The sequence below is a fragment of the Schistocerca nitens genome, chromosome 6, assembly GCF_023898315.1.
Source record: "Schistocerca nitens isolate TAMUIC-IGC-003100 chromosome 6, iqSchNite1.1, whole genome shotgun sequence".
Taxonomy (NCBI): domain Eukaryota; kingdom Metazoa; phylum Arthropoda; class Insecta; order Orthoptera; family Acrididae; genus Schistocerca; species Schistocerca nitens.
The window spans coordinates 336,897,952-336,923,865 of NC_064619.1; the positions used below are offsets into that span (position 1 = coordinate 336,897,952).

Here is a 25,914-nt window from a genome sequence, read left to right on the forward strand (position 1 = left end):
ATCCTTCCCAGACAGGAAGAACACAAAAGACAAATCCTAATGAACCTGACTGTATCCGTAAATCAAGAAAACAAAGAGACAGAAGGGAGAGAGGTGTAAAAGGGTGATGGTGGGAGAGTCGCCTCTCCCAGAATGCAGCTGGACGCCTCCCAGGCACATTATGCAATAGGAGAGGCACCTTCTGCATCCATTGTTCTCCGTAGAGAACAATGACAGTGAGACAGTAAACCAACAACAGATGGAAAAGAATAAGAAGAATTAAAAGGGTGGAAAGGACAGGAGACAAACTAGGCCACTGAGCAAGGGCACCCATGGGCCCCCTGTGTTTGGATCAGGTGACAGGATACCCCTCCAATCCCTCAAGCAGCCAACAAGGCAATGTGCTCACATCACAAAGAAGTGTAACAGACACTTTCATAGGTAAAACATAAAACCCGGATCAGCCACTATGGCATTGTCTGCTAGCACCAGAGGTAGCATGTCAGCAAATTCAACATTTCACCATAAGGTGGCCAAATTAGGGCATTTCAGTAGGATGTGGGCCACTGTCAGACAGATATCACACCGACAGTGGGGTGAATCATCATGTCAGAGAATATGGTCATGGATCAGTCAAGTGTGGCCAATGCACAGCGGACAGAGAACAGCAACTTCCCTGTGAGACGCATGAAGGGAAGACTGCCACATGGTTGCAGTCTCCTTTATGGTGTGCAGTTTATTTGGAGACACCAGAGTATACCAACCTGTATTCCAAGGCTCCAACACCAACCTGTATTCCAAGGCTCCAACAATTGTGGCGCAGAGTCCACCATGGTGCAGTTCCAGTATCACCATCTCCAAAGTGGGTGACCTTGTAGCCAACTTGGCCAATCAGTCAACATGTACGTTCCATGGGATCCCAATATGACCATGTGTATATACAAAGATCACATTACCCAGTTTGGTGAAGGTCATAAAGGAGATCCTAGATAGTCACAACCAATGGATGACAGGGTAGCACTGGTTGATAGCCTGTAAACTGCTTAGGGAGTCACTGCCTATTAAGAATGTCCTGCAAGTGCAAGAACAAGGGTGGCTGAGGATTTGAGCAATGACCACCAATTCCGTGGTGAATGCACTGCATCCATTCAGCAGGGAGTGTAATTCACTGCATCCTGGATGTTGTTGTTGTTGTGGTCTTCAGTCCTGAGACTGGTTTGATGCAGCTCTCCATGCTACTCTATACTGTGCAAGCTTTTTCATCTCCCAGAACCTACTGCAACCTACATCCTTCTGAATCTGCTTAGTGTATTCATCTCTTGGTCCCCCTCTACGATTTTTACCCTCCACGCTGCCCTCCAATACTAAATTGGTGATCCCTTGATGCCTCAGAACATGTCCTACCAACCGATCCCTTCTTCTGGTCAAGTTGTGCCACAAACTTCTCTTCTCCCCAATCCTATTCAATACTTCCTCATTAGTTATGTGATCTACCCATCTAATCTTCAGCATTCTTCTGTAGCACCACATTTCGAAAGCTTCTATTCTCTTCTTGTCCAAACTATTTATCGTCCATGTTTCACTTCCATACATGGCTACACTCCATACAAATACTTTCAGAAACGACTTCCTGACACTTAAATCTATACTCGATGTTAACAAATTTCTCTTCTTCAGAAACGCTTTCCTTGCCATTGCCAGTCTACATTTTATATCCTCTCTACTTCGACCATCATCAGTTATTTTGCTCCCCAAATAGCAAAACTCCTTTACTACTTTAAGTGTCTCATTTCCTAATCTAATTCCCTCAGCATCACCCGACTTAATTAGACTACATTCCATTATCCTTGTTTTGCTTTTGTTGATGTTCATCTTATATCCTCCTTTCAAGACACTGTCCATTCCATTCAACTGCTCTTCCAAGTCCTTTGCTGTCTCTGACAGAATTACAATGTCATCGGCGAACCTCAAAGTTTTTATTTATTCTCCATGAATTTTAATACCTACTCCGAATTTTTCTTTTGATTCCTTTACTGCTTGCTCAATATACAGATTGAATAACAATGGGGAGAGGCTACAACCCTGTCTTACTCCCTTCCCAACCACTGCTTCCCTTTCATGCCCCTGGATATGTGCAGGCAAAACTAGTTTGCCCGTCAACCATAGAGCCATCATTGTATACCACTTCTGAGCCCGGAATGCATCTAGGACACCCAAGAATGGGGAGCAAAAAGCCATGAGTCTATACATCCTTTCAGTCCAAATGATAAGACTGAGGCAGATCTGAGGACAGGGTACACACCATGAGGGTGCATGCAATTTCTCCCTGGCAAGAGGTGAAAGGGACAGGGGAGTGGGGGAGGGGGGGGGGGGGGGGTGGAGTTGAACTTCAGAGCAGAGAATGAATTTGAACTGCCTCTGTTGTGAGAGGTAGATCTTCCTTCCTGGAAAAAGGATGTAGTAGTTCAGATGCTCAAGGGAATAAAGAATGCGTATTGCATGGTTGAGCAGCAGTTGTTGGCACCTGATATGTACAGGAGGGACCCCAGCCTCCAAGAGCAGGCTCTTCACAGGGCTGGTCTGAAAGGCACCGACTGCAAGTCAGACCCCACAACTGTGTATCAGGTCCAGCAGCCACAGCTCTGAAGGCAATGCCAAGCCATATGCTTGGCTCCCATAATTAAGACAGGACAGGATAAGGGCTTTGTAGAGCTGCAAGAATGTAGAGCAGTCTGCACACCCGCTGGTGTTATTGTGACAGCGAAAAGTATTACAGTGTGGTCAGCATGGTTGCTTAAACTGGCGAAGATGAGGAAGCCACGTCAACCGGTCATTGAAGAACAGTCCCAAAAAGGGACAAGACTCCACCACATTGCACAATTGGTCATCAAGGTGGGGGTATTGGTTAGGGATCGACAGTGTGACAGCAACAGAAGTGCATGACATATGTATTGATGGCGCAAAACCAGAAGCCATGGGCGAGAGCCCAAGTCTGCATCTTTCGTATGGCACCCTGCAAGGGGCATTCAGAAACATCCACAGGTGATGATCAATACTAGATGCAGAAGTCATCAGCATACAGGGAGGGTGACACTGTAGATCCCACAGCTGCAGCTACAGCATTCATAGCCACTAGAAAAAATATGTGACATTAGCAACCCACAGATAAGCATTATATGGTTCCAGGTGATGTGTAGTAAATGATAGATGAAGTCATTCTACCTGCTGTTTGAGGACATGAAAAGAAGGATGATAATTCTCAGATGCACAGACCCAAGCATAATGCAAAGCAAAATGTTCAGCAACAGCATCTGAGTCAGTACAGACACCACCACTCAGAGATACTAGGTATAACTGTATGTGACTGATGTACGTGGAGGCATCAAATATTTGCCCAAACCTGCAGACGAGGAGCACACAGTCCAATGGTAGCAATGTACCACTTCCAGCATTCTCGTTTCTGTTGTTTTATACAGTGGTGGAACCAAGCATGGGGCTGTTTAAAGGCAATGGGACACTCTATCAACAGATGTTGCTTGTGGCATTGGAGAGTCCATAAATGACCTCCAATGGCTATGGTGACTTCAGGAGTCCATCAAGGTACTGTCTTCTGGTGGGGGCATCACAAGGAAGAGGGGATTGCTAAGTCAGCTGCTGAGAGAATGGCTGCAGTTGTGTTCTGGACAACTGCATCGATACCTCCATGTGACAGGATTAGAAGGGCGATGGCATTGGTGAGAGGATTCCAGTTAGCTTTGGAGAGAGCCCATCTGGGTGGACGCCCAAGCGGGTGCCACTAACAGAGGGGCAAGATGATTGAAAAATTATCGCTGGCACATAGGTCATCATGGATTCTTTGATGATTGGGTGGGAGAAGAAATGGGCTGCAAATGGAAATATCAATGGCTGAATAAGATCCGCATGCCCACACTGAAGTACATGGGAACACCAGGATTCAAAGGACAAAGACTGAGCTCTGCGAGTAAGTTTTCAACAGCTTCACCATGACCAGTGGCTGCAATTGCACTCTGCAAAGAGTTGTGGGTACTGATGTCATCCAATATTAGGAAGGGTGGGGAGAGCTGAGAGAATAGTGCAGACAATGTGTTCTGGGGCACTTCAGAGTCAGGAGGGAGATACTCATCATTATGGATGGTAAACTCCAGAGACATCTTCCCATGAACAGCCACAGCCTCCATAGTTGTATTGAGCTGCATGTGTTTGCAGGGGAGTCCAGAATGCACATACAAACTATCCCCAGAGTCAGTACAGTTCTTAAAATAGCCCCAACAGCTGTAGACAGTGGACGTCTGCATTGCTGGGAAACAACTCTCCTAGAGAGCGATGCAAGAATTAGGAGAAATGAACAAGAAACATCATAACTCAGCTAGGTGGAGGAAAAAATAGCTACAGTTCCGCTGGAGGATCATGCTATCAGTATCCTGTGGGAGTATGAAGGGACCAAGGTGGCAGATCTTCCCTCAGGGCCAGGGCCACTTGCTGCCAATGGTTGTGAGGATATGGCATCAATATACATTTGTTCTCAATCAGTGTGTGTGGGTTGTTGGGTCCAGGACCACAGGGTCCACCAGGAATGGTGTCTCATGTACAAACGTACAACATGTGGGGTCTTCTTTTTGGAGGACTTCTTCTTGTCCTCCTTCTCTTTAAATGATTTCAACTTCTGTAAGAGCTTGTCTGGGATAGAGGAGAAACATGAAGTCCTGTGACCTGCAACCTGTGGCTTCTTCAGACACAGGCTGGCATCTGGTTGCAGGTCAGCACAGTACTGGGAAGGTACAGTCCTGAAGGACCCCTCCATGGTAAGGGATGCCAGAGAGGGCAGAGGCTTTTCCAGTTAAACATTGGGGACTGACACCACTGGAAGTTATCCCAAAAGAGGTGTGGGGGAAACAGTAGGAGGAGGGCCTCCAACCACCAGGGAAGCAGGTGTAGTTTAGTGGCCTCAAGGAATCGTAATGATACTGCCACCAGAGAGGAAGACAAAGCCTTACCCGTAACATACATCATCGTCTTATGTGTAGGATGTTGAAAATTGCTTTCCTTCTAGGCCCCCTGAGAGGTGAGTCGATCAAGGGTCTTGTATTCTTAGATTTTCTTTTCCCACTGGAAAACTGTGGACAGGGGATATGGCCTTTCCCACAGTCGACAAAGACAGGGAAAGGGGCACAAGGAGTGCTCGTGTGAAAATGATGTCCACAATCCCCACAAATGGAGCTTGTGTAACAACACAAAGGCATGTGACCAAATTATATCAATCTATAGCACTGCATGGGAGAAGGAATGTACAGCTTTGGCATCACAGCAGTACACTACGATCTTGACCTTCTCAGGCAATGGGTCGTCTTCAAAGGCCAATATAAAAGCTTCAGTATCCATCCTGTTGTCTTTTGGTCCTCGCTGAACACAACAGACAAAATGCACACCGTATCGCTCTGGATTGGAATGCAACTTGTTGTTGTTGCAGTCTTCAGTCCAGAAACTGGTTTAATGCAGCTCTCCATGCTACTCTATTCTGTGCAAGCTTCATCATCTCCAAGTAACTACTGCAACCTACGTCCTTCTGAATGTGCTTAGTGTATTCATCTCTTGGTCTCCCTCTACGATTTTTACCCCACACACTTCCCTCCAGTACTGGTGATCCCTTGATACCACAAAATGTGTCCTACCAATCGATCCCTTCTTTTAGTCAGGTTGTGCCACAAATTCCTCTTCTCCCCAATTCTATTCAGTACCTCCTCATTAGTTACTTGATCTTCCAATCTAATCTTCAGCATTCTTCTGTAGCACCACATTTTGAAAGCTTCTATTCTCTTCTTGTCTAAACTAGTTATCGTCCCTGTTTCACTTCCGTACATGGCGACACTCCATACAAATATTTTCAGAAAAGACTTCCTGACTCTTAAATCTATACTCATTGTTAACAAATTTCTCTTATTCAAGAACACATTCCTTGCCACAGCTAGGCTACATGTTATTTTGCTTCTACTACTTTAAGTGTCTCATTTCCTAATCTAATTCCCTCAGCATTACCTGATTTAATTCGACTACATTTCATTATCCTCGTTTTGCTTTTGTTGATGTTCATCTTATATCCTCCTTTCAATACACTGTCCATTCCATTAAGCTGCTCTTCCAGGTTCTTTGCTGTCTCTGACGGAATTACAATGTCATTTGCAAGCCTCACAGTTTTTATTTCTTCTCCATGGATTTTAATTCCTACTCCAAATTTTTCTTTTGTTTCCTTTACTGCTTGTACAATATACAGATTGAACAACACTGGCGATAGGCTACAATCCTGTCTTACTCACTTCTCAACCACTGCTTCTCTTTCGTGACCCTTGACTCTTGTAACTGCTGCCTGGTTTCTGTACAAATTGTAAATAGCCTTTTGCTACCTCCATTTTACCCCTGCCACATTCAGAATTATAAAGATAGTATTCCAGGTAACATTGTCAAAACCTTTCCCTAAGTCTACAAATGCTAGAAGCATAGACTTGCCTTTCCTTAATCTAACTTCTAAGATAAGTCGTAGGATCAGTATAGCCTCACATGTTCCAACATTTCTACAGAATCCTAACTGATCCTCCCTGAGGTTCGCTTCTACAAGTTTTTCCATTCGTCTGTAAAGGATTCATGTTAGTATTTTGCAGCCGTGACTTATTAAACTGTTAGTTCGGTAATTTTCACACCTGTCAACACCTGCTTTCTTTGGGACTGGAATTATTATATTCTTCTTTAATCATGTCTCATACATCTTGCTCACCAGATGGAAGAGTTTTGTGATGGCTGGATCTCCCAAAGCTATCAGTAGTTCTAATGGAATGTTGTCTACTCCTGAGGTCTTGAGGTGTTTCAGGGCTCTGTCAAATTCTTCACACATTATCATATCTCCCACTTCATCTTCATTCACGTTCTCTTCCAATTCCATAATATCGCCCTCAAGTACATCACCCTTGTATAGACCCTCTATACAGGTTGGTCCACTGATCCTGACCAGACCAAATATCTCACGAAATAAGCAGCAAACAAAAAAACTACAAAGAACAAAACTTGTCTAACTTGAACGGGGAAACCAGATGGCACTATGTTTAGCCCGCTAGTTGGCGCTGCCATAGGTCAAACGGATATCAACTGCGTTTTTTTAAATAGGAAGCCCCATTTTTATTACATATTCGTGTAGTACGTAAAGAAATATGAATTTTTTACTTGGACCACTTTTTTCGCTTTGTGATAGATGGCGCTGTAATAGTCACAAACATATGGCTCACAATTTTAGATGAACAGTTCGTAACAGGAGGGTTTTTTAAATTAAAATACAGAACGTAGGTATGTTTGAAAATTTTATTTCGGTTATTCCAATGTGATACATGTAACTTTGTGAACTTATGTTTTCTGAGAATGCATGCTGTTACAGCATGTTTACCTGTAAATACCACATTAATGCAATAAATGCTCAAAATGATGTCCGTCGCCCTCAATGCATTTGGCAATATGTGTAACGACATTCCTCTCAACAGTGAGGAGTTCGCCTTCCGTAATGTTCGCATATGCAATGACAATGCGCTGACGCATGTTGTCAGGCGTTGTCGGCGGATCACGATAGAAAATATCATTCAACTTTCCCCACAGAAAGAAATTTGGGGATGTCAGATCCGGTGAACATGCGGGCCATGGTATGGTGCTTCGACGACCAATCCACCTGTCATGAAATATGCTATCCAATACCGCTTCAACCGCATGTGAGCTATGCGCCGGACATCCATCATGTTGGAAGTACATCGCCACTCTGTCATGCAGTGAAAATGGTTCTGAGCACTATGGGACTTAACATCTATGGTCATCAGTCCCCTAGAACTTAGAACTAATTAAACCTAACTAACCTAAGGACAGCACACAACACCCAGCCATCATGAGGCAGAGAAAATCCCTGACCCCGCCGGGAATCGAACCCAGGAACCCGGGCGGGGGTAGCAAGAACGCTACCGCACGACCACGAGATGCGGGCTGTCATGCAGTGAAACATCTTGTAGTAACATCGGTAGAATATTACGTAGGAAATCAGCACACATTGCACCATTTAGATTGCCATAGATAAAATGGGGGCCAATTATCCTTCTTCCCATAATGCCGCACCATACATTAACCTGCCAAGGTCGCTGATGTTCCACTTGTCGCAGCCAACGTGGATTTTCCATTAATCAGTAGTGCATATTACGCCAGTTTATGTTACCGCTGTTGGTGAGTGATGCTTCAGTGCTAAATAGAACACGTGCAAAAACTCTGTCATCGTCCCGTAATTTCTCTTGTGCCCAGTGCCAGAACTGTACACGATGTTCAAAGTTGTCACCATGTAGTTCCTGGTGCATATAAATATGGTACAGGTGCAATCGATGTTAATGCAGCATTCTCAACACCGACGTTTTTGAGATTCCCAATTCTCGCGCAGCTTGTTTGCTACTGATGTGCGGATTAGCCACAACATTGGCTAAAACACCTGCTTGGGCATCATCATTTGTTGCAGGTCGTGGTTGACGTTTCACATGTGGCTGAACACTTCCTGTTTCTTTAAATAACGATCCAGCGAACAGTTCAGACACTTGGATGATGTCGTCCAGGATACTGAGCAGCATACATAGCACATGCCCGTTGGGCATTTTGATCACAATAGCCATACATAAACACGATATCGACCTTTTCCGCAATTGGTAAACGGTCCATTTTAACATGGGTAATGTATCACAAAGCAAATACTGTCCGCACTGACGGAATGTTACGTGATACCATGTACTTATACATTTGTGACTATTACAGCGCCATCTATCACAAAGCGATAAAAGTGGTCAAACTAAAACATTCATATTTCTTTACGTCCTATATAAATATGTAATTAAAGAATGGGGGTTCCTATTTAAAAAAATGCAGTTGATATCCATTTGACCTATGGCAGCGCCATCTAGCGGGCCAACCACAGCGCCATCTGATTTCTCCTTTCAAGTTAGACGAGTTTCGTTCTTTCTAGTTTTTTCATTTGATGCTTATTTCGTAAGATATTTGGCCCCGTCACTATCAATGGACCACCCTGTGTTCCTTCCACCTTTCTACCTTCCCTTCTTTGCTTATAACTCTTTTTTCATCTGAGTTCTTGATATTCATACAAGTGGTTCTTTTTTCTCCAAAGGTGTCTTTAATTTTTCTCTAGGCAGTATCTATCTTATTCGTTACATTTGTCCTATAGCCATCCTTGCTTAGCCATTTTGCACTTCCTGTCGATCTCAGTTTTAAGACGTCTGTATTTCTTTTTGCCTGCTTCATTAACTGCTATTTTATATTTTCTCCTTTCATCAATTAAATTCAATATCTCTTCGGTTACCCAAGGATTTCTACTAGCCCTCATCTTTTTACATACTTGAGCCTCTGCTGCCTTCACTATTCCATCTCTCAAAGCTACCCATTCTTCTTCAACTGAATTTCTTTCTCCTGCATTTGTCAGTTGGTCCCTAACGCTCTCTCTGAAACTCACAACAACCCCTGGTTCTTTTAGTTTACCCAGGTCCCATTTGTCTGAATTCCTTTTTGCAGTGTCTTCAGTTTTAGTCTACAGTTCACAACCAATAAATTGTGGTCAGAGTCCACATCGGCCCCTGGAAATGTCTTACAATTTGAAACCTGGTTCCTAAATCTCTGTCTTACCATTATATAACCTATCTGAAACCTTCCAGTGTCTCCATGCCTCTTCCACGTATACAACTTCTTTCATGATTTTTGAACTAAGTGTTAGCAATGATAAAGTTATGGTATGTGCAAAATTCTACCAGGTGGCTTCCTCTTTCATTCCTTAGCCCCATTCCATATTCACCTACAACTTTTCCTTTTCGTACCATCAAATTCCAGTCCCCCATGACTATTGAATTTTCATCTCCTTTAACTATCTGAATAATTTATTTTATCTCATCATAAATTTCTTCAATCTCTTCATCATCTGTGGAGCTAGTTGGCACATAAACTTGTACTATTGTGGCAGGTGGGGGCTTTGTGTCTATCTTGGCTACAATAATGCGTTCACTATGCTGTTCGTAGTAGCTTATTAGTGCTCCCATTTTTTTTTTATTCATTATTAAACTACTCCTGCATTACCCCTATTTGATTTTGTATTATTAGTCTGTTAAAGGAGACTGTGGTGGAAGATGACTCCCATAATATATGAAGACTGTTATGGGGAATACAATTACAGGGATGTTGCCCACCTTGTCACAGGCCAGCAGCACCCGTGACTGAGCAGGGGCGTCTGTTTTAATCGAAACGGAGCCACTTTTCGAGTCCTATGCGCCTCCCATGGTGTTGCCAGGGAAGCAAACATTTTGGGATCATACCTCTCCACATTACAATAAGTCTTACCTTCAGATGAGACTGCTGGGGCTGTGAGACCACCAATGGAAGACAGTTTAATTTGTTTCATGTGCTAATCTTCTGTGATAGTAACACTCACTTTGAATGGAGGCTCCGAACAGGTGCCACCCAGTGACACAAACATTACCTTGCCAGTATACCATTGGCTGGAGTCTGTGTGGCCCAGCCACGATGGGCACATACTCCTTGGCTTGCACGGCGGTGTCCAGGTCGGGCACCAACAGCGCAATTCCCACATCATCAGGGGGGCTACCACCATGCAGGTATTTGATGACCAACCCTCCCTGACCCACCCCACACCACAGAATGGCTAGCATGCTGGATTTTGGGAACAGTACTTTTGCAAGAAATGGAGGGTGCAAACAAAGAAAGACACAAAAAGTGCAATATATGCCATAATGGGTGATCTTTCCTATACAATCTGCCTTTCTTTAAAATTTGGAAAAGAGCATATTAATCCAAGAAGGTGGCCATATGGATAGGAATGAAAAGTTGTAGGATGCTAGAAGAGAAGAAAATGAGTGTCCAAAATCAAAAACCAAATCAAAGCACAACTGACACCAAGAAGATGATCCAATAGAAAGGCAGAGAGGGGAAAAAATAGAAAAAGAATAGACTTGCAGCACGGAAAGGAAAGTAGTGCTCTAAGGGCATCAGCCCCGAAGTGGCCAAGCGCTTACACACAAAAGTGATGTGAGCCCCTTGGGAGTAGAGGAGTTAAGGAGAGGAAGGACAGAGAGGGGGAGGAGGAGGTGGATAAGGAAAAGGGGGCAGGAGGAGATGACTGTAGAGAGAGAGGAGGAGGAGGAGGAGGAGGAGGAGGAGAAGGCAGATAGGGAGAGGAGGACTGGCGTAGATGGATAAGAGGGAGGGGAAGCAGTAGGAGGAGAGGAAAGAAAGATGAGGTCAGGATGAAATGGAAAGAAAGCGGGGGGGGGGGGGGGGAGGTGAACAGAGAGAGATGGTGGAGGAGGAGATTGAGAGAGAGGGCAGCAGAGGATATGGGCAGAGAGATGGGGGGAGGAGGAGTTAGGCAGTGAGATAAGGGGAGGAGGAGATAGGTACAGAGATGGGAGAAGAGGAGATGGGCAGAAGGATGGGGGGAGAAGGCTCTACCTATAAAGAGGTGTGGGTGAAAAAGTAATATAGCTTGTGACACACAACCAGCCAGACTATACTCATCCAGTACTTGAGAATGAGAGCCCTTAGTGGCATGCAACAAACTTTACACATAACTTCAAACCTGTACTAAACTTTTTCTCACTGACAACCCACACAAATGATGAAAGGAAAAAAGTTTATTGCTTACTACCTTTTCACTGTTAATGCAACACAACTGCTGCATCAAACATGACATTTCAATTTATTACTTCTTTACCAGTAATTGTATTTGTCATACATTTTGCACACAGAAGTCCCATACACCATTGAATGAACCAGCAAAATTATATCATTTTATGACATATAGTTCAGGAGAGATGTCCAATACTGAGATGCGTGGAAAACAGCTGCATCATGCAAGACATTTTGATCCATCAGTTCCTTACTACTAACTCTATTTGAAAACACATTATGCAGATAATAATCATATATGCAGCTTAAAGCACACAAAAATATATCATTCTGCAACATATAGTTCAGGAGGTACAACATCATAAATATTAATAGGCGCGAAAATAAAACTGCAGGGCAAAATTCGATACAGGTACAGGTGAGATATGTGTATAAGTATGTGTGAAATACATTAAATGCAAATGAAATATATGTGACTTCTACGTGAGCAAAGTCACATGAAAAAGATGCTCCTAAACCGCTGGATTGATTTCAACTAAATTTGGCAGACATATTACTTATTATATGGAAAGAAATAATGTGAGTGTAAGAACCAGCAACTTCCTATTGACGCTAGAGTGTTAACTTGGAGAGAAAAGAAGGACGGAGGTGGTGCACAGACAAAGAGGGTAATAGATGACATAGATATTGATAAGGGGGTGGGGAAGGTATGGACAAAGAAAGGGGAAGGGGGAAAAAGGCAGAGAAAGGGCAAAAGAGGGGGTGGATAGAGGGGGGGGGGATGGGATGAACAATGCAAGCAAAGAGAAGGAGATGATAAGAGATTATTTTGGGGGGGGGGGGAGAAGAAATGGGCAGAGAGAGAGAGGGGGGGGAAGACATGGACAGAAAGAGGGGAGGAGATGGATAACAAGAAAGGGGAGGGGGTGGGGGGAGAAGGGGGCAGAAGAGAGATGCACGCAGGGGGAAGAAACAGATGGACAGAGGGAAGGAGCAGATGGATAGAGGGAAGGAGCAGGTGGACAGAGGGAGGGAGTAGGTGGTCAGACGGAAGGAGAAGGTGGACGGTGAGTGGGGGAGAAGCTGACGGGCAGAGGGCTGAGCTGGTGGACAGAGAGTGGAGCAGGAGGAGATGGACAGGGAGTGGTGGGTGGAGGAGGTGGACAGAAACAGGGGATAGAGGAGATGGTCAGAGGGGGGGCTTGAGATGGACAGGGAGAGGAACAGTAAGAGAGGGAGGAGGAGGTGCACAAAGAGAGGTGGGAGGGAGGACATATGGCCTTAGAGATAGGAGAGGATATGGAAAAAGGGGGAAGCAGCCAACAACCTGTGAAAGGGGGGGGGGGGAGGAGGGGGAGAGACACAGATCAGATGTACAGGTAGGGCCAGTAGGACATGGACAGAGAGAGGGTCAGGAGCAGCTAGTATGTATGCAGGGTGAGTCTTGTTAGACGTGACACCCCTTCTGTTTCGTGAATGGTTCCAGGTATCAAAACAAATCTTTTGGAAAAAGATAGTACACTAAGGGGCACGTACTTTAGTATGTGATTTAGCGTCTCAACTCTTGTATTAATTGAGATATGAAGCAAGTGATAAGCAGCCATATTCAAGAGAAAAAGAAAACCAGTATATTAACTTTCTTAGATTGGGAAATGAAAATACCTGACCTGTCTTTTACTGGAGAAGCCTCAATACATTTTAAAGTACACCACATACTGCCAGACAAACGTGTCTATAAATACCACTCAAAATTGTAACTTGACAGAACAGAGTTTAAACAAACTAAACAGTTTATTTAGAATGACAGATGATTTGCACCAATAAAATACCTTCCTTAATGAAACGTAGTTTTCCACTTTACTTAATTATATGCTCAACTTGTCTCCCACTGACTGCAAGTGATTCCCTGTCCATCTCCTCCTGCCCCACTCTCCGTTCACCTGCTCCTTCCCTCTGTCCACCTCCTTCCCTCTGTCCATTTACTCCCTTCCTCTGCCCACCTGCTCCTTCCCTCTGTCCACCTCCTTCCCTCTGTCCACTTACTCCCTCCCTCTGCCCACCTGCTCCTTCCCTCTGTCCACTTACTCCCTCCCTCTGCCCACCTGCTCCTTCCCTCTATCCATCTGCTCCTTCCCTCTGGCCATCTGTTCCTTCCCCCTCTGTACATCTATCTTTTGCCCCCTCTAAGTCCATCACCTCTTCTCCTCTCTTGTTGTCCATCTCCTCCTCCCCTCTCTCTGGTCATGTCTTCATCCCTCTCTCTCTGCCCATTTCTTCCCTCCCCCATCCCCTCTCTCGCTATCCATCTCCTCCGACCCTCTCTTTGTCCATGTCCTCCTCCTCCTCCTCTCTCTCTGCCCATTTCTCCCCCCCCCCCCCACAAAAAAAATCTCTATCCATCTCCTCTTGCTTGCACTGTCTACCTCGTCCTCTCCCCTCCCCTCTTTTACCCTTTCTCTGTCCTTTTCCCCCTTCCCCTTTCTTTGTCCATCCCTTCCTCGCCCCCTTATCAATGTCCATGTCATCCATTACCCTCTTTGTCTGTGCATCTTCTCCACCCTTTTTTTCTCTTCAAGTTATAGTAATTTCTGGTTGAGGGATACATGAACAAATGAAAGTACTTCAGACGATATGTCATTGCATACTGTGGTGATTTGACAGCATATATCGTCTGGCGTAGTTGGGGCTTCACGATAAACTGCACCTTTCTATATCCCCATAGAAAGAAATCAAGAGTAGTCAAATCAAGAGACCTGGCCGCTCATAGTACTGCAGAATTTCGTCCTATCCAATGGCCAGGAAACTTTTCATTCAGTATTTGCATTGCAACACAGGAAGGGTGAGCAGGGCTGCTGCCATGTTGGAACCACATACACTGTCTCTTAGCCAGTGGTACCTCTTCTAGAAGAACAGATAGAATGTTTGTAAGAAACTGCGCATACATTTTTCCATTTAACATTCCTGGGATGAATTAAGGTCCCACAATGGAATTTCCTATGACACTGCACATAGGTTTATGCTTCACAATTGCTGTCATCATACCTGACGAAGCCAGTGCTTATTTTCAGCTGGCTAGTAGAGCATGTTACATAAATTTAAATTATCGTGGATCGTAAATGCCGCTTCGAGAGTAAGGAGCACATGCTATAAAAATGTGGTATCATCTCCCAAGCGATGTAGACTAAAGCAGCTAAATGTTATGCGACTTTCAAAATTGTGTCCTCCAAGTGCCTGATAGGTAGTGACAGATGATAAAGGTGGAATTTACATCAATGCAAAATGCGAATGACATTCCTCCAGCTGATACCACATTCCCTGACAACATGTTTTGTGCCACCATTCACCGTATAATATAGCATACTTAACTTCGCATCGCTGGTGTAAATGTCTGCATGCAAGAATTGTTGAAGCAGAGATGACCTGCCTGAGGGTGCCCATACCCAGAGGGCAAGGGAGGGGGCAGGGGTTCCCACCCAACCTCTTATGGAAAGGACAAAATGTAATGAAGTTTGGTGATTTTCTTTCAAGAAAATGATTTAAAGTCATTATTATGCAGGTTAGTAACAGGATTGAACTGGAATTTTTGCCATTCACCTTCCAAAATATTAAAAATTCTCCATACTTCAAGGTCTAGCACCCCCACCCACTTACAAACTAACATATGGGTGCCCTTGGATCTGATGATAGACATCACACTCCCTGCTACTTCCACAGCGCCGAGAAGTGAGGAGTTGAAAGACCTGAGTGTGGAATGAACATGTTTACAATGCAAAACGCATTCTTGCTGACTTGCCCTTCAATTTTAGAATAGTTTTGGATTATTTTGTGAAGAGTTTTAACCTCAACATTAAAAATCTTTATATCACTGTAATCATCTTTTCATGCACTTTTGGGCGCCATTAAAAAAAGTATACCATTCTATTTAAAAATACATACTTGCTTCAATATCTCGATCAACACAAGAGTTAAAGACTCTTAATCAAGTACCAAAGTACATGTTCCTAAGTATACTATCACTTGTGAAAAACCTTGTCTTGATATCTGGAACCGTTCATGAAATAAAACGAGAGTTATGTCTTATGTGACTCATCCATTCTAAATGGATGTTCGTGTATGTATGTATGTATGCATGTTCCACATCTCCTAGATACAATTTAACCAAATTTGGTACATGTACTACTTATTGTCTGGAAAGAAGTAATATGTGGGTAGGAACCACCTAGCTTCCATTGGTGAGAGAGGTGGTGAAAAGGGTTGATAATGCCTGACATCTCGCCTGGTGTGTTGTGTGGGTAGTATTGGAATTCATTCACCTACATCTATATTCTGCAAACTACTGTGATGCGAATGGCACAGGATACGTGGAACTGTGCCAGTTATTGGGTTTTCTTACTGTTCCATTCATGCATGGAGTGTGTGAAGAATGATTGTTTAAATGCCTATGTGCGTGCTGTAATTAATCTAATCTTGTCCTCACATTCCCTATGTGAGCGATAAGTGGAGGGTTGTAGTATATTCCTAGAATCATCATTTAAAGCTGGTTCTTGAAACACTGTAAGTAGACTTTCTCGGGATAGTTTATGTCCATCTTCAAGAGAGAACCAGTTCACTTTCTTCAGCATCTTGGTGACACTCTCCCATGGGCCAAACAAACCTGTGACCATTTGTGCTGCCCTTCTCTGTATATGTTCACTATCCCCTGTTCGTCCTATCTGGCAAAGTGGATCAACTAGTAGCAGGACATACAGCTGAACATAACATACTTGATTTCAATGGCAGCTTCACAATGTGAGCCATCTGGGATGTGATTTATTCTTACATGTTCTCCACTCCCAAAATCATTACGGCCTCAACTTACTGTCCCCACACCCTCTACCCACCTGCTTCCACTTCATCTGTGCTCTCACTTTCTCCCAAGATCCTTCCCACACCTCCTAAAATAGTATTTCATCATCCACCCAACCTTCAAACATCCTAGTCCATCCCTATGCCACTCCCAATCCCAACCCTATGCCACAGGATTCAGATGGGAGTTATCCTTACAACACATTCTCCATTCCCGAAATCACTCTAGTCCCAACCTGTGGTAACCTACTGTTCCCATACCCTCCACCCAGTTGTTTCTGCGCCCTCTGTCCTGTCACTGCCTCAAATTCGCCTCCCCTCACCCTCACTGTGTGCTGCTCTTTGCCAGTGCACCCACCAGTTTTTTTCCACTCCTCTGCTTCTCTCCTTTCCGCTCCATTTCCCCACCCCCTTCTCCCTCCACACATTCTCCTGACATTGCACCTGGTAAGCCTGCCACCTCCAGTCCCTTCATGCTCTGTCAGGCAGCACTGATCCCTCTTGTCCCACCTTACATTACTATCCCTGCCCCTTCCCCACACCACTTCTGATTGTTGCTCCAATTCAATGCATTTTAGTTGCAATCTGGCTGGAGCAGCTGGAGCTAATAGTGTGCTTGCCCAAAGACTTTGGCCAAAAGCTTATAGGTAACAGTGTTTTTGTCATGCCTATCTGTAACTCAATGCGTCATCTTGACGGGGAGTAGCAATTTATCCTTTACATAATACTGTTGATAATCCAAACAAGATTTTCCATTGTTTCATTAATATTTTGCTTTTTCTTAATTCAGCTCACCAACATTAAAAAAGGTTCCAATCTTTTTACTGTTTCCAATGTATGTTTCTGCTTCTTGCAAAAAGATACTATTTTGTTCCACCAAATCTACTTTTTGGAAATGATGCAGAAGTAAGTTTTTAGTTATCCGTCCAATTCCAGCTCCACAATCCAAGGCAGTCTCACGTGAAGGTGGATCTTTCATCTGAAAAAGAAATAACAACATTCAGATAAATTGGAAAATTTCTTCCTCTACCTCCCCCCATGAACCATGGACCTTGCCGTTGGTGGGGAGGCTTGCAAGCCTCAGTGATACAGATGGCCGTACCGTAGGTGCAACCACAACGGAGGGGTATCTGCTGAGAGGCCAGACAAACGTGTGGTTCCTGAAGAGGGGCAGCAGCCTTTTCAGTAGTTGCAGGGGCAACAGTCTGGATGATTGACTGATCTGGCCTTGTAACACTAACCAAAACGGCCTTGCTGTGCTGGTACTGCGAACGGCTGAAACCAAGGGGAAACTACAGCCGTAATTTTTCCCGAGGGCATGCAGCTTTACTGTATGGTTAAATGATGATGGCGTCCTCTTGGGTAAAATACTCCGGAGGTAAAATAGTCCCCCAATTCGGATCTCCGGGCGGGGACTACCCAGGAGGACGTCATTATCAGGAGAAAGAAAACTGGCATTCTACGGATTGGAGCGTGGAATGTCAGATCCCTTAATCGGGCAGGTAGGATAGAAAATTTAAAAAGGGAAATGGATAGGCTAAAGTTAGATATAGCGGGAATTAGTGAAGTTCGGTGGCAAGAGGAACAAGACTTTTGGTCAGGTGATTACAGGGTTATAAATACAAAATCAAATAAGGGTAATGCAGGAGTAGGTTTAATAATGAATAAAAAAATAGGAGTGCGGGTAAGCTACTACAAACAGCATAGTGAACGCATTACTGTAGCTAAGATAGACACGAAACCAATGCCTACTACAATAGTACAAGTTTATATGCCAACTAGCTCTGCAGAGGATGAAGAAATAGATGAAATGTATGATGAGATAAAAGAAATTATTCAGGTAGTGACGGGAGACGAAAATTTAATAGTCATGGGTGACTGGAATTCGAGAGTAGGAAAAGGGAGAAAAGGAAACATAGTAGGTGAATATGGATTGGGGGTAAGAAATGAAAGAGGAAGTCACCTGGTAGAATTTTGCACAGAGCATAACTTAATCATAGCTAACACTTCGTTCAACAATCATGAAAGAAGGTTGTATACATGGAAGAATGCTGGAGATACTAAAAGGTATCAGATAGATTATATAATAGTAAGAGAGAGATTTCGGAACCAGGTTTTAAATTGTAAGACATTTCCAGGGACAGATGTGGGCTCTGACCACAATCTATTGGTTATGAACTGTAGATTAAAACTGAAGAAACTGCAAAAAGGTGGGAATTTAAGGAGATGGGACCTGGATAAACTGAAAGAACCAGAGGTTGTACAGAGTTTCAGGGAGAGCATAAGAGAACAATTGACAGGGATGGGGGAAAGAAATACAGTAGAAGAAGAATGGGTAGCTCTGCGGGATGAAGTAGTGAAGGCAGCAGAGGATCAAGTACGTAAAAAGACGAGGGCTAGTAGAAATCCTTGGGTAACAGAAGAAATATTGAATTTAATTGATGAAAGGAGAAAATACAAAAATGCAGTAAGTGAAGCAGGCAAAAAGGAATACAAACGTCTCAAACATGAGATCGACAGGAAGTGCAAAATGGCTAAGCAGGGATGGCTAGAGGACAAATGTAAGGATGTAGAGGCTTATCTCACTAGGGGCAAGATAGGTACTGCCTACAGGAAAATTAAAGAGACCTTTGGAGAAAAGAGAGCCACTTGTATGAATATCAAGACCTCAGATGGAAACCCAGTTTTAAGCAAAGAAGGGAAAGCAGAAAGCTGGAAGGAGTATATAGAGGGTCTATACAAGGGCGATGTACTTCAGGAAAATATTATAGAAATGGAAGAGGATGTAGATGAAGATGAAATGGGAGATACGATACTGTGTGAAGAGTTTGACAGATCACTGAAAGACCTGAGTCGAAACAAGGCCCAGGGAGTAGACAACATTCCATTATAACTACTGACGGCCTTGGGAGAGCCAGTCCTGACAAAACTCTACCATCTGGTGAGCAAGATGTATGAGACAGGCGAAATACCCTCAGACTTCAGGAAGAATATAATAAATCCAATGCCAAAGAAAGCAGGTGTTGACAGATGCGAAAATTACCGAACTATCAGTTTAATAAGCCACAGCTGCAAAGTACTAACACGAATTCTTTACAGACGCATGGAAAAACTGGTAGAAGCCGACCTCGGGGAAGATCAGTTTGGATTCCGTAGAAATGTTGGAACACGTGAGGCAATCCTGACCTTACGACTTACCTTAGAAGAAAGATTAAGGAAAGGCAAACCTATGTTTCTAGCATTTGTAGACTTGGAGAAAGCTTTTGACAATGTTGACTGGAATACTCGCTTTCAAATTCTAAAGGTGGCAGGGGTAAAATACAGGGAGCGAAAGGCTATTTACAATTTGTACAGAAACCAGATGGCAGTTATAAGAGTCGATGGGCATGAAAGGGAAGCAGTGGTTGGGCAGGGAGTGAGACAGGGTTGTAGCCTCTCCCCGATGTTATTCAATCTGTATATTGAGCAAGCACTAAAGGAAACAAAAGAAAAGTTCGGAGTAGGCATTAAAATCCACGGAGAAGAAATGAAAACTTTGAGGTTCGCCGATGACATTGTAATTCTGTCAGAGACAGCAAGGGACTTGGAAGAGCAGTTGAACGGAATGGACAGTGTCTTGAAAGGAGGATATAAGATGAACATCAACAAAAGAAAAACGAGGATAATGGAATGTAGTCGAATTAAGTCGGGTGATGCTGAGGGAATTAGATCAGGAAATGAGACACTTAAAGTAGTAAATGAGTTTTGCTATTTGGGGAGCAAAATAACTGATGATGGTCGAAGTAGAGAGGATATAAAATGTAGACTGGCAATGGCAAGGAAAGCGTTTCTGAAGAAGAGAAATTTGTTAACATCGAGTATAGATTTAAGTGTCAGGAAGTCATTTCTGAAAGTATTTGTATGGAGTGTAGCGATGTATGGAAGTGAAACGTGGACGATAAATAGTTTGGACAAGAAGAGAATAGAAGCTTTCGAAATGTGGTGCTACAGAAGGATGCTGAAGATTAGATGGGTAGATCACATAACTAATGAGGAGGTATTGAATAGAATTGGGGGGAAGAGGAGTTTGTGGCACAACTTGACTAGAAGAAGGGATCGGTTGGTAGGACATGTTTTGAGGCATCAGGGGATCACCAATTTAGCATTGGAGGGCAGTGTGGAGGGTAAAAATCGTAGAGGGAGACCAAGAGATGAATACACTAAGCAGATTCAGAAGGATGTAGGTTGCAGTAGTACTGGGAGATGAAGAAGCTTGCACAGGATAGAGTAGCATGGAGAGCTGCATCAAACCAGTCTCAGGACTGAAGACCACAACAACAACACATTTGAGAGCTGGAGATGTGTGCTTTTATTAATAAATCAGTAATTCAGTTGCTTGACAGTAAGAAAAAACTTGCAATAAGAGCACAAAATAAATATCTAAATTGTTTGTGTGCCATACTGAAAGTTGTGTGCAATCCATTGTTATAAATCCTAATTTATTATTTTTATAGAGGCCATGTATGTCATATTAATCTACAAGGTTTCCATTTTTTGGACACATTTTCTCACCATTCTTTAAGTTAGAAGATGCCCTTGATCTATAAGCCCATTCAAACTGCTCGAAGACACTGCTTTTTGGATGTCCTCCAGCATCTTGTAGCATTACCCTTGCAGCTGTTCTTTCACAGAACTGAAAAGATGTTAGTCAGATAGTGTCAAGTTGGAACTGTGGGGAAGTCCTCCTTACTCAAATGTCCCAATTTTCTACCCAGTGACACAAGCAGTGTGAGACTGCATGTTACTGTGCTTCGGGATGATCTTTTTCCTGTGTCATTTATTGTGGAATGCATGGCTGTGTCTCACAAGTGTCTGTATGTAGCAAACAGCATTCATGATTTGTCAAAGTTCAAAAATGAAGCAGAATGTAAACATCCTGTAAGATGCTGGTCATAGCTCTCCCAGTAGGGCAAACTATTCTTGCTTACTTTTGTGAGGGTGAGTCTGAATGTTACAATACCATACTCTGGTATTTTGTTTCATGCCCATAATGATGAAATTAGTTTCACTGCCTTACACAACATCGCTAAACCATACCCTTCATTTCAAAAGCTCTGAAGAAATTTTGGTTTATGGCTCTTCTCTGAACTTTGTGCTCTGCAATCAGTAAACAGGGAATCCAACAGATATTAACATTGTAGTAACCCAAGCTTCAAACAATTTTGTGGATTGTACTAGGCCCTACTGCCAGTTGTGTTGTGATTTCATTCTCAGTGACAAAGACTTGCACACTTCAACTCCATATACACACTGATGTCTTGGATGGATTTCAGTAGCATATTTTTCCTGTTTGACAGGAATTCAATGACAGCATGCTGTTGAAACAAAATAACAATGCCTCAATATTGATTGACCCCTTTATTTTTCCCCTCATACAGGGTGCATCATCTGACACATCATTACAGTTGCAGGTGTGTAATACTTTGGTCTACCTGTTGATGATAGGACAATCACTACAATGTCATCCCTGCACAGTACAGTCCATTTACCCAACTGCTGTCATTATGTGAGCACACAACAGGGAGAGTGATCATCAAGGACAGCAATGGATGATGTAATTTCTGTGGAAGGAGGGCGCAAACAGTTAGGATATTCACAGGCAATTGGTGGCAGTACGCAGAGTGTGTACCATCATGAAAACCAATTTACAATTTGGTGTATGGCTGGAAAAAGATATCCTACATCAACAGAGAAAGGAACCAGTTCTGGAAGAAAAGTGACTGTGATAACACCTGCCAACATTGAAAGAGTGGAAAGCATATTCAGGAGAAAATGTGCATCACACTCACGGAACTGGAGGCAGCCACAGGACTTGCCATAAGCAGTCTGCACTACATAGTACATGACCACCTTAAGCTTGGGAAGTTGTCCACCAGATGGGTTCCCAAATCCCTACTTCAGCACGAACACAGCAATGCAGGACATGTGCAGTGTTATCCTTCAATGTCACAGCCAGTATCCAGAGATTTTATGTGAAAACTTGTGACTGGTGATGGGACTTGTCTTCATTACCATGAGCTGGAGACCAAAGCCCAATCAATGCTGGGAACAAGCAGGTTGTGGTCTTCAGTCCCAAGATGGGTTTGATGCAACTCCCCATGCTACTCTATCCCATGCATGCCTCTTAATCTATGAATAACTACTGCAACTTGCATCCTCCTGAATCTGCTAACTGTAGTCATCCCTTGGTCTCCTCCTACAATTTTTACCACCCCCTCCCCCAATTTCCCTCCTGTACTAAACTGGTGATCTACAGATGTCTCAAAATGTGTCCTATGAATCGATCTGTTCTTCTCGCCATGTTGTACCATAAATTTCTTTTCTCCCTGATTCTATTCAGTACCTCCTCATTAGTTACATGGTCTACCAATCTAATCTTCTGTAGTGTCACATTTCAAAACCTTCTGTTCTCTTCTTGTCTAAAATGTTTCGCATCCATGTTTCACTTCCATGCGTGGCTAGATCTGTATAAATACTTTCTGAAAGACTTCCTAACACTTAAATCTATATTTAATGTTAACAAATTTCTTTTCTTGCAGTTGTCAGTCTACATTTTATATCATATCTACTCTGACCACCATCAGTTATTTTGTTCACCCAATTAACAAAACTCATCTTCTACTTCAAGTGTCTCATGTCCTAATGTGATTACCCTGCATCACATGACCTGATCCAATTACATTCGATTACCCTTGTTTTGTTTTGTTGATGTTCATCTTATATCTTCCTTTCAAGACACTGTCCATTTCGTTCAACTGCTCTTCCAAGTCCTTTGGTGTCTCTGACAGAACTACAATATCATCGGCAAACCTCAAAGTTTTTGTTTCTTCTCCCTGAACTTTAATTCCTATTCCATTTTTTCTTTGGTTCCCTTTACTGCTTGTTCAATGTACAGATTGAATAAAATCGGTGACCGGCAACAACTTTGTCTCACTCCCTTGTCAACCACTGCTTCCTTGTCATGTGCCTCAACTCTAATAACTGTGGTCAGGTTTCTGTACGAGTTGTAATGAGATTTCTGCTCCTTGTATTTTATGCCTGCTACCTTTAGACTTTCGAAGAGAGATTCCAGTCAACACTGCCAAAAGCTTTTTCTAAGTCTATAAGTTCCACAAATGTAAGTCTCCCTTTCCTTAAGCTATCTTCTACAGTAAGTTGTAAATTCAGTATTGCCTCATGTGTTGCTGCATTTCTCTGGCATCCAAATTGATGATCTCTGAAAACAACTTCTACCAGTTTTTCTATTATTCTGTCGAGAATTCATGTAGAAGGAAGAATACGGTTTCAAGAAGGTAAAGCGTAATGATAAAAGGCAGCCAGACAATACCTTTATGTGCCACAACAGACTTCCAAAAGGAATCAGATCTGTAGAACAAAATCAGTTATTAACAAACCACAGGTTGCACAAACATGATGTAATGAAGTTGTGTGCAATAAAGAAGGAGGAAACTCCAAATGTGGTTAAAGTATGTCAGAATCAGCCAATACCATAACTCTCCATATGTGAAGTACTCTATTCAAGATACATTTGGCTATACAGTTTGTGCATTATGATTCATTCTAGAGCACAGACAAGAGAAAGCATTACTTTTTATACTTAGATTGAAACAGAAGGATTGAAAGGATGCAACCAAATAACCTGTGCTCTACTGATTCGCTCAGAAACCTTGAGGCATCTCTGCCGGAAAATAGTCAAAATAAAATTATTATTTTTTTCTGGTTCCTGTACCATTCAAAATAAAAGTACAGTTATGATATGCATACTAATGACATTCATTGAAGAAAGCAAAAAATTTAAGACACTGCTTATTATTTCCCTACTTGTGGTCACAGTTATAATCCTGACCGAGCGTTTGGTAAATTGGATAAAGACTACTGGAAAAAAGGAAGATAGTCTTTCACCAACTAAACACTATAAAGTGCTGGAACAACAAGGCATCGTCTAGATGCTAAATAAGGACTGAGAAGCAAAGGTCCATTGCACTAAACGCCCTTTCAAAATAACTGCTCAGCTTTGTAAATGGAAATAAGTGTATGGTGCCAGTGGCTGGGAGTTCCCAGTCGGGAAGTTCAGACGCCAAGTGCAGGTCTTATTGAGTGCGACGCCACATAGGGTGACCTGCACATTGACAATGGGGATGAAATGATGATGAAGACAGCACAACTCCCAGTCCATGAGGGGAGAAAATCTCCCTCCCTAGCTGGGAATCGAACCCGGGCCCCTGTGTGTGGTAATCCAACACGCTGACCATTCAGATAATGGGGTGGACATGGAAGCCCTGTAGAGGTTGAGGTATGTAAATCCAGAAACTACAGCCAGGACGTGAGGAAAGCAGCCACCTTGCAAAATATTTACAGGATCTGCAAGGAAAAGAAAAAGTATATCTTAAAACGTATAAGACATTTTACTGTACCAGAAGGAGCAGACGAGTTTTATGACAACATTGTTGAAAGTGATCAATGGTTTCCCAGTGTAGTATTGTTGTAGCCCATATTTTGTGTTGCATTTATATAATGTTTTTTACTATTTTGCACTTATGCTCATCAAACATTTATGGAAAAATATGATACTAGTATTGTTTTTGTATGCAAAACTTGCAATACAGTGGCTTTCTTTATAATTAATGTTAAAGATAAAAAGAAACAGAAGAAAGTAAATTTATATGTGCATATTAACAAAACTTTTAACTTTCCTCTTTGCATATGTGGGAACATTAGCGCCACTGTCCAGAGTAAACAATTCACAGTTTTATCTCTGACAACTGATGATAAGAGTTCAGTTCGCCCAGTGACTTGAGTGTACCATGTTGTGTATTCTTCTATGTATCAAATTTCTTTAAAATAAAGTGTGTTGTGTACTCCACACCACTGTGTTTTTCATCATTTACTATCACTATGAACCAGAGTACCACATTAGTGAGCTCCAACTACCACATCACGCCATATTTTCTCGCTTTGCTACCGAGATGATTACCACAAAATGACAATGCTGCCATTATCGCACTCCACTGCTAAATGTATCTTGCAAACTGACAGTAATTTTCCTGCATCCTTGTTTTACGTGCCATGCTACGACATAGAACATTCAAGTGCAAAGCATCAAATGGTGTCTGAACCTGAAACATCGACACAGTTGTGTAGAGTACTCACTGCCCAATGCACCTACAGTGTTCCATCCTCCATCAATGCACAATAGATGGCTCATTTGGACACGGAAAAAATAATCAACATGTTTGGTGATCCACAATGTCACATCCAACAATCTCCCAGGGACCTAAATTCAGATATGAAGTGTCATTACAGTGTCGGACAGAGACACGCTATCAA

At 42.8% G+C, this 25,914-nt stretch overlaps 1 protein-coding gene across 1 annotated transcript in view; it reads right to left on the reverse strand.

Moving 5' to 3' along the window:
• Nucleotides 1-25,914, reverse strand: part of LOC126262205 (N-terminal Xaa-Pro-Lys N-methyltransferase 1) — an 84,219-nt gene that overhangs the window by 19,912 nt on the left and 38,393 nt on the right. The window contains exon 3 of the mRNA XM_049958625.1: nt 17,344-17,527. Within this exon, the coding sequence (XP_049814582.1) occupies nt 17,344-17,527 (184 nt within the window). The remainder of the gene's footprint in view (nt 1-17,343; nt 17,528-25,914) is intronic.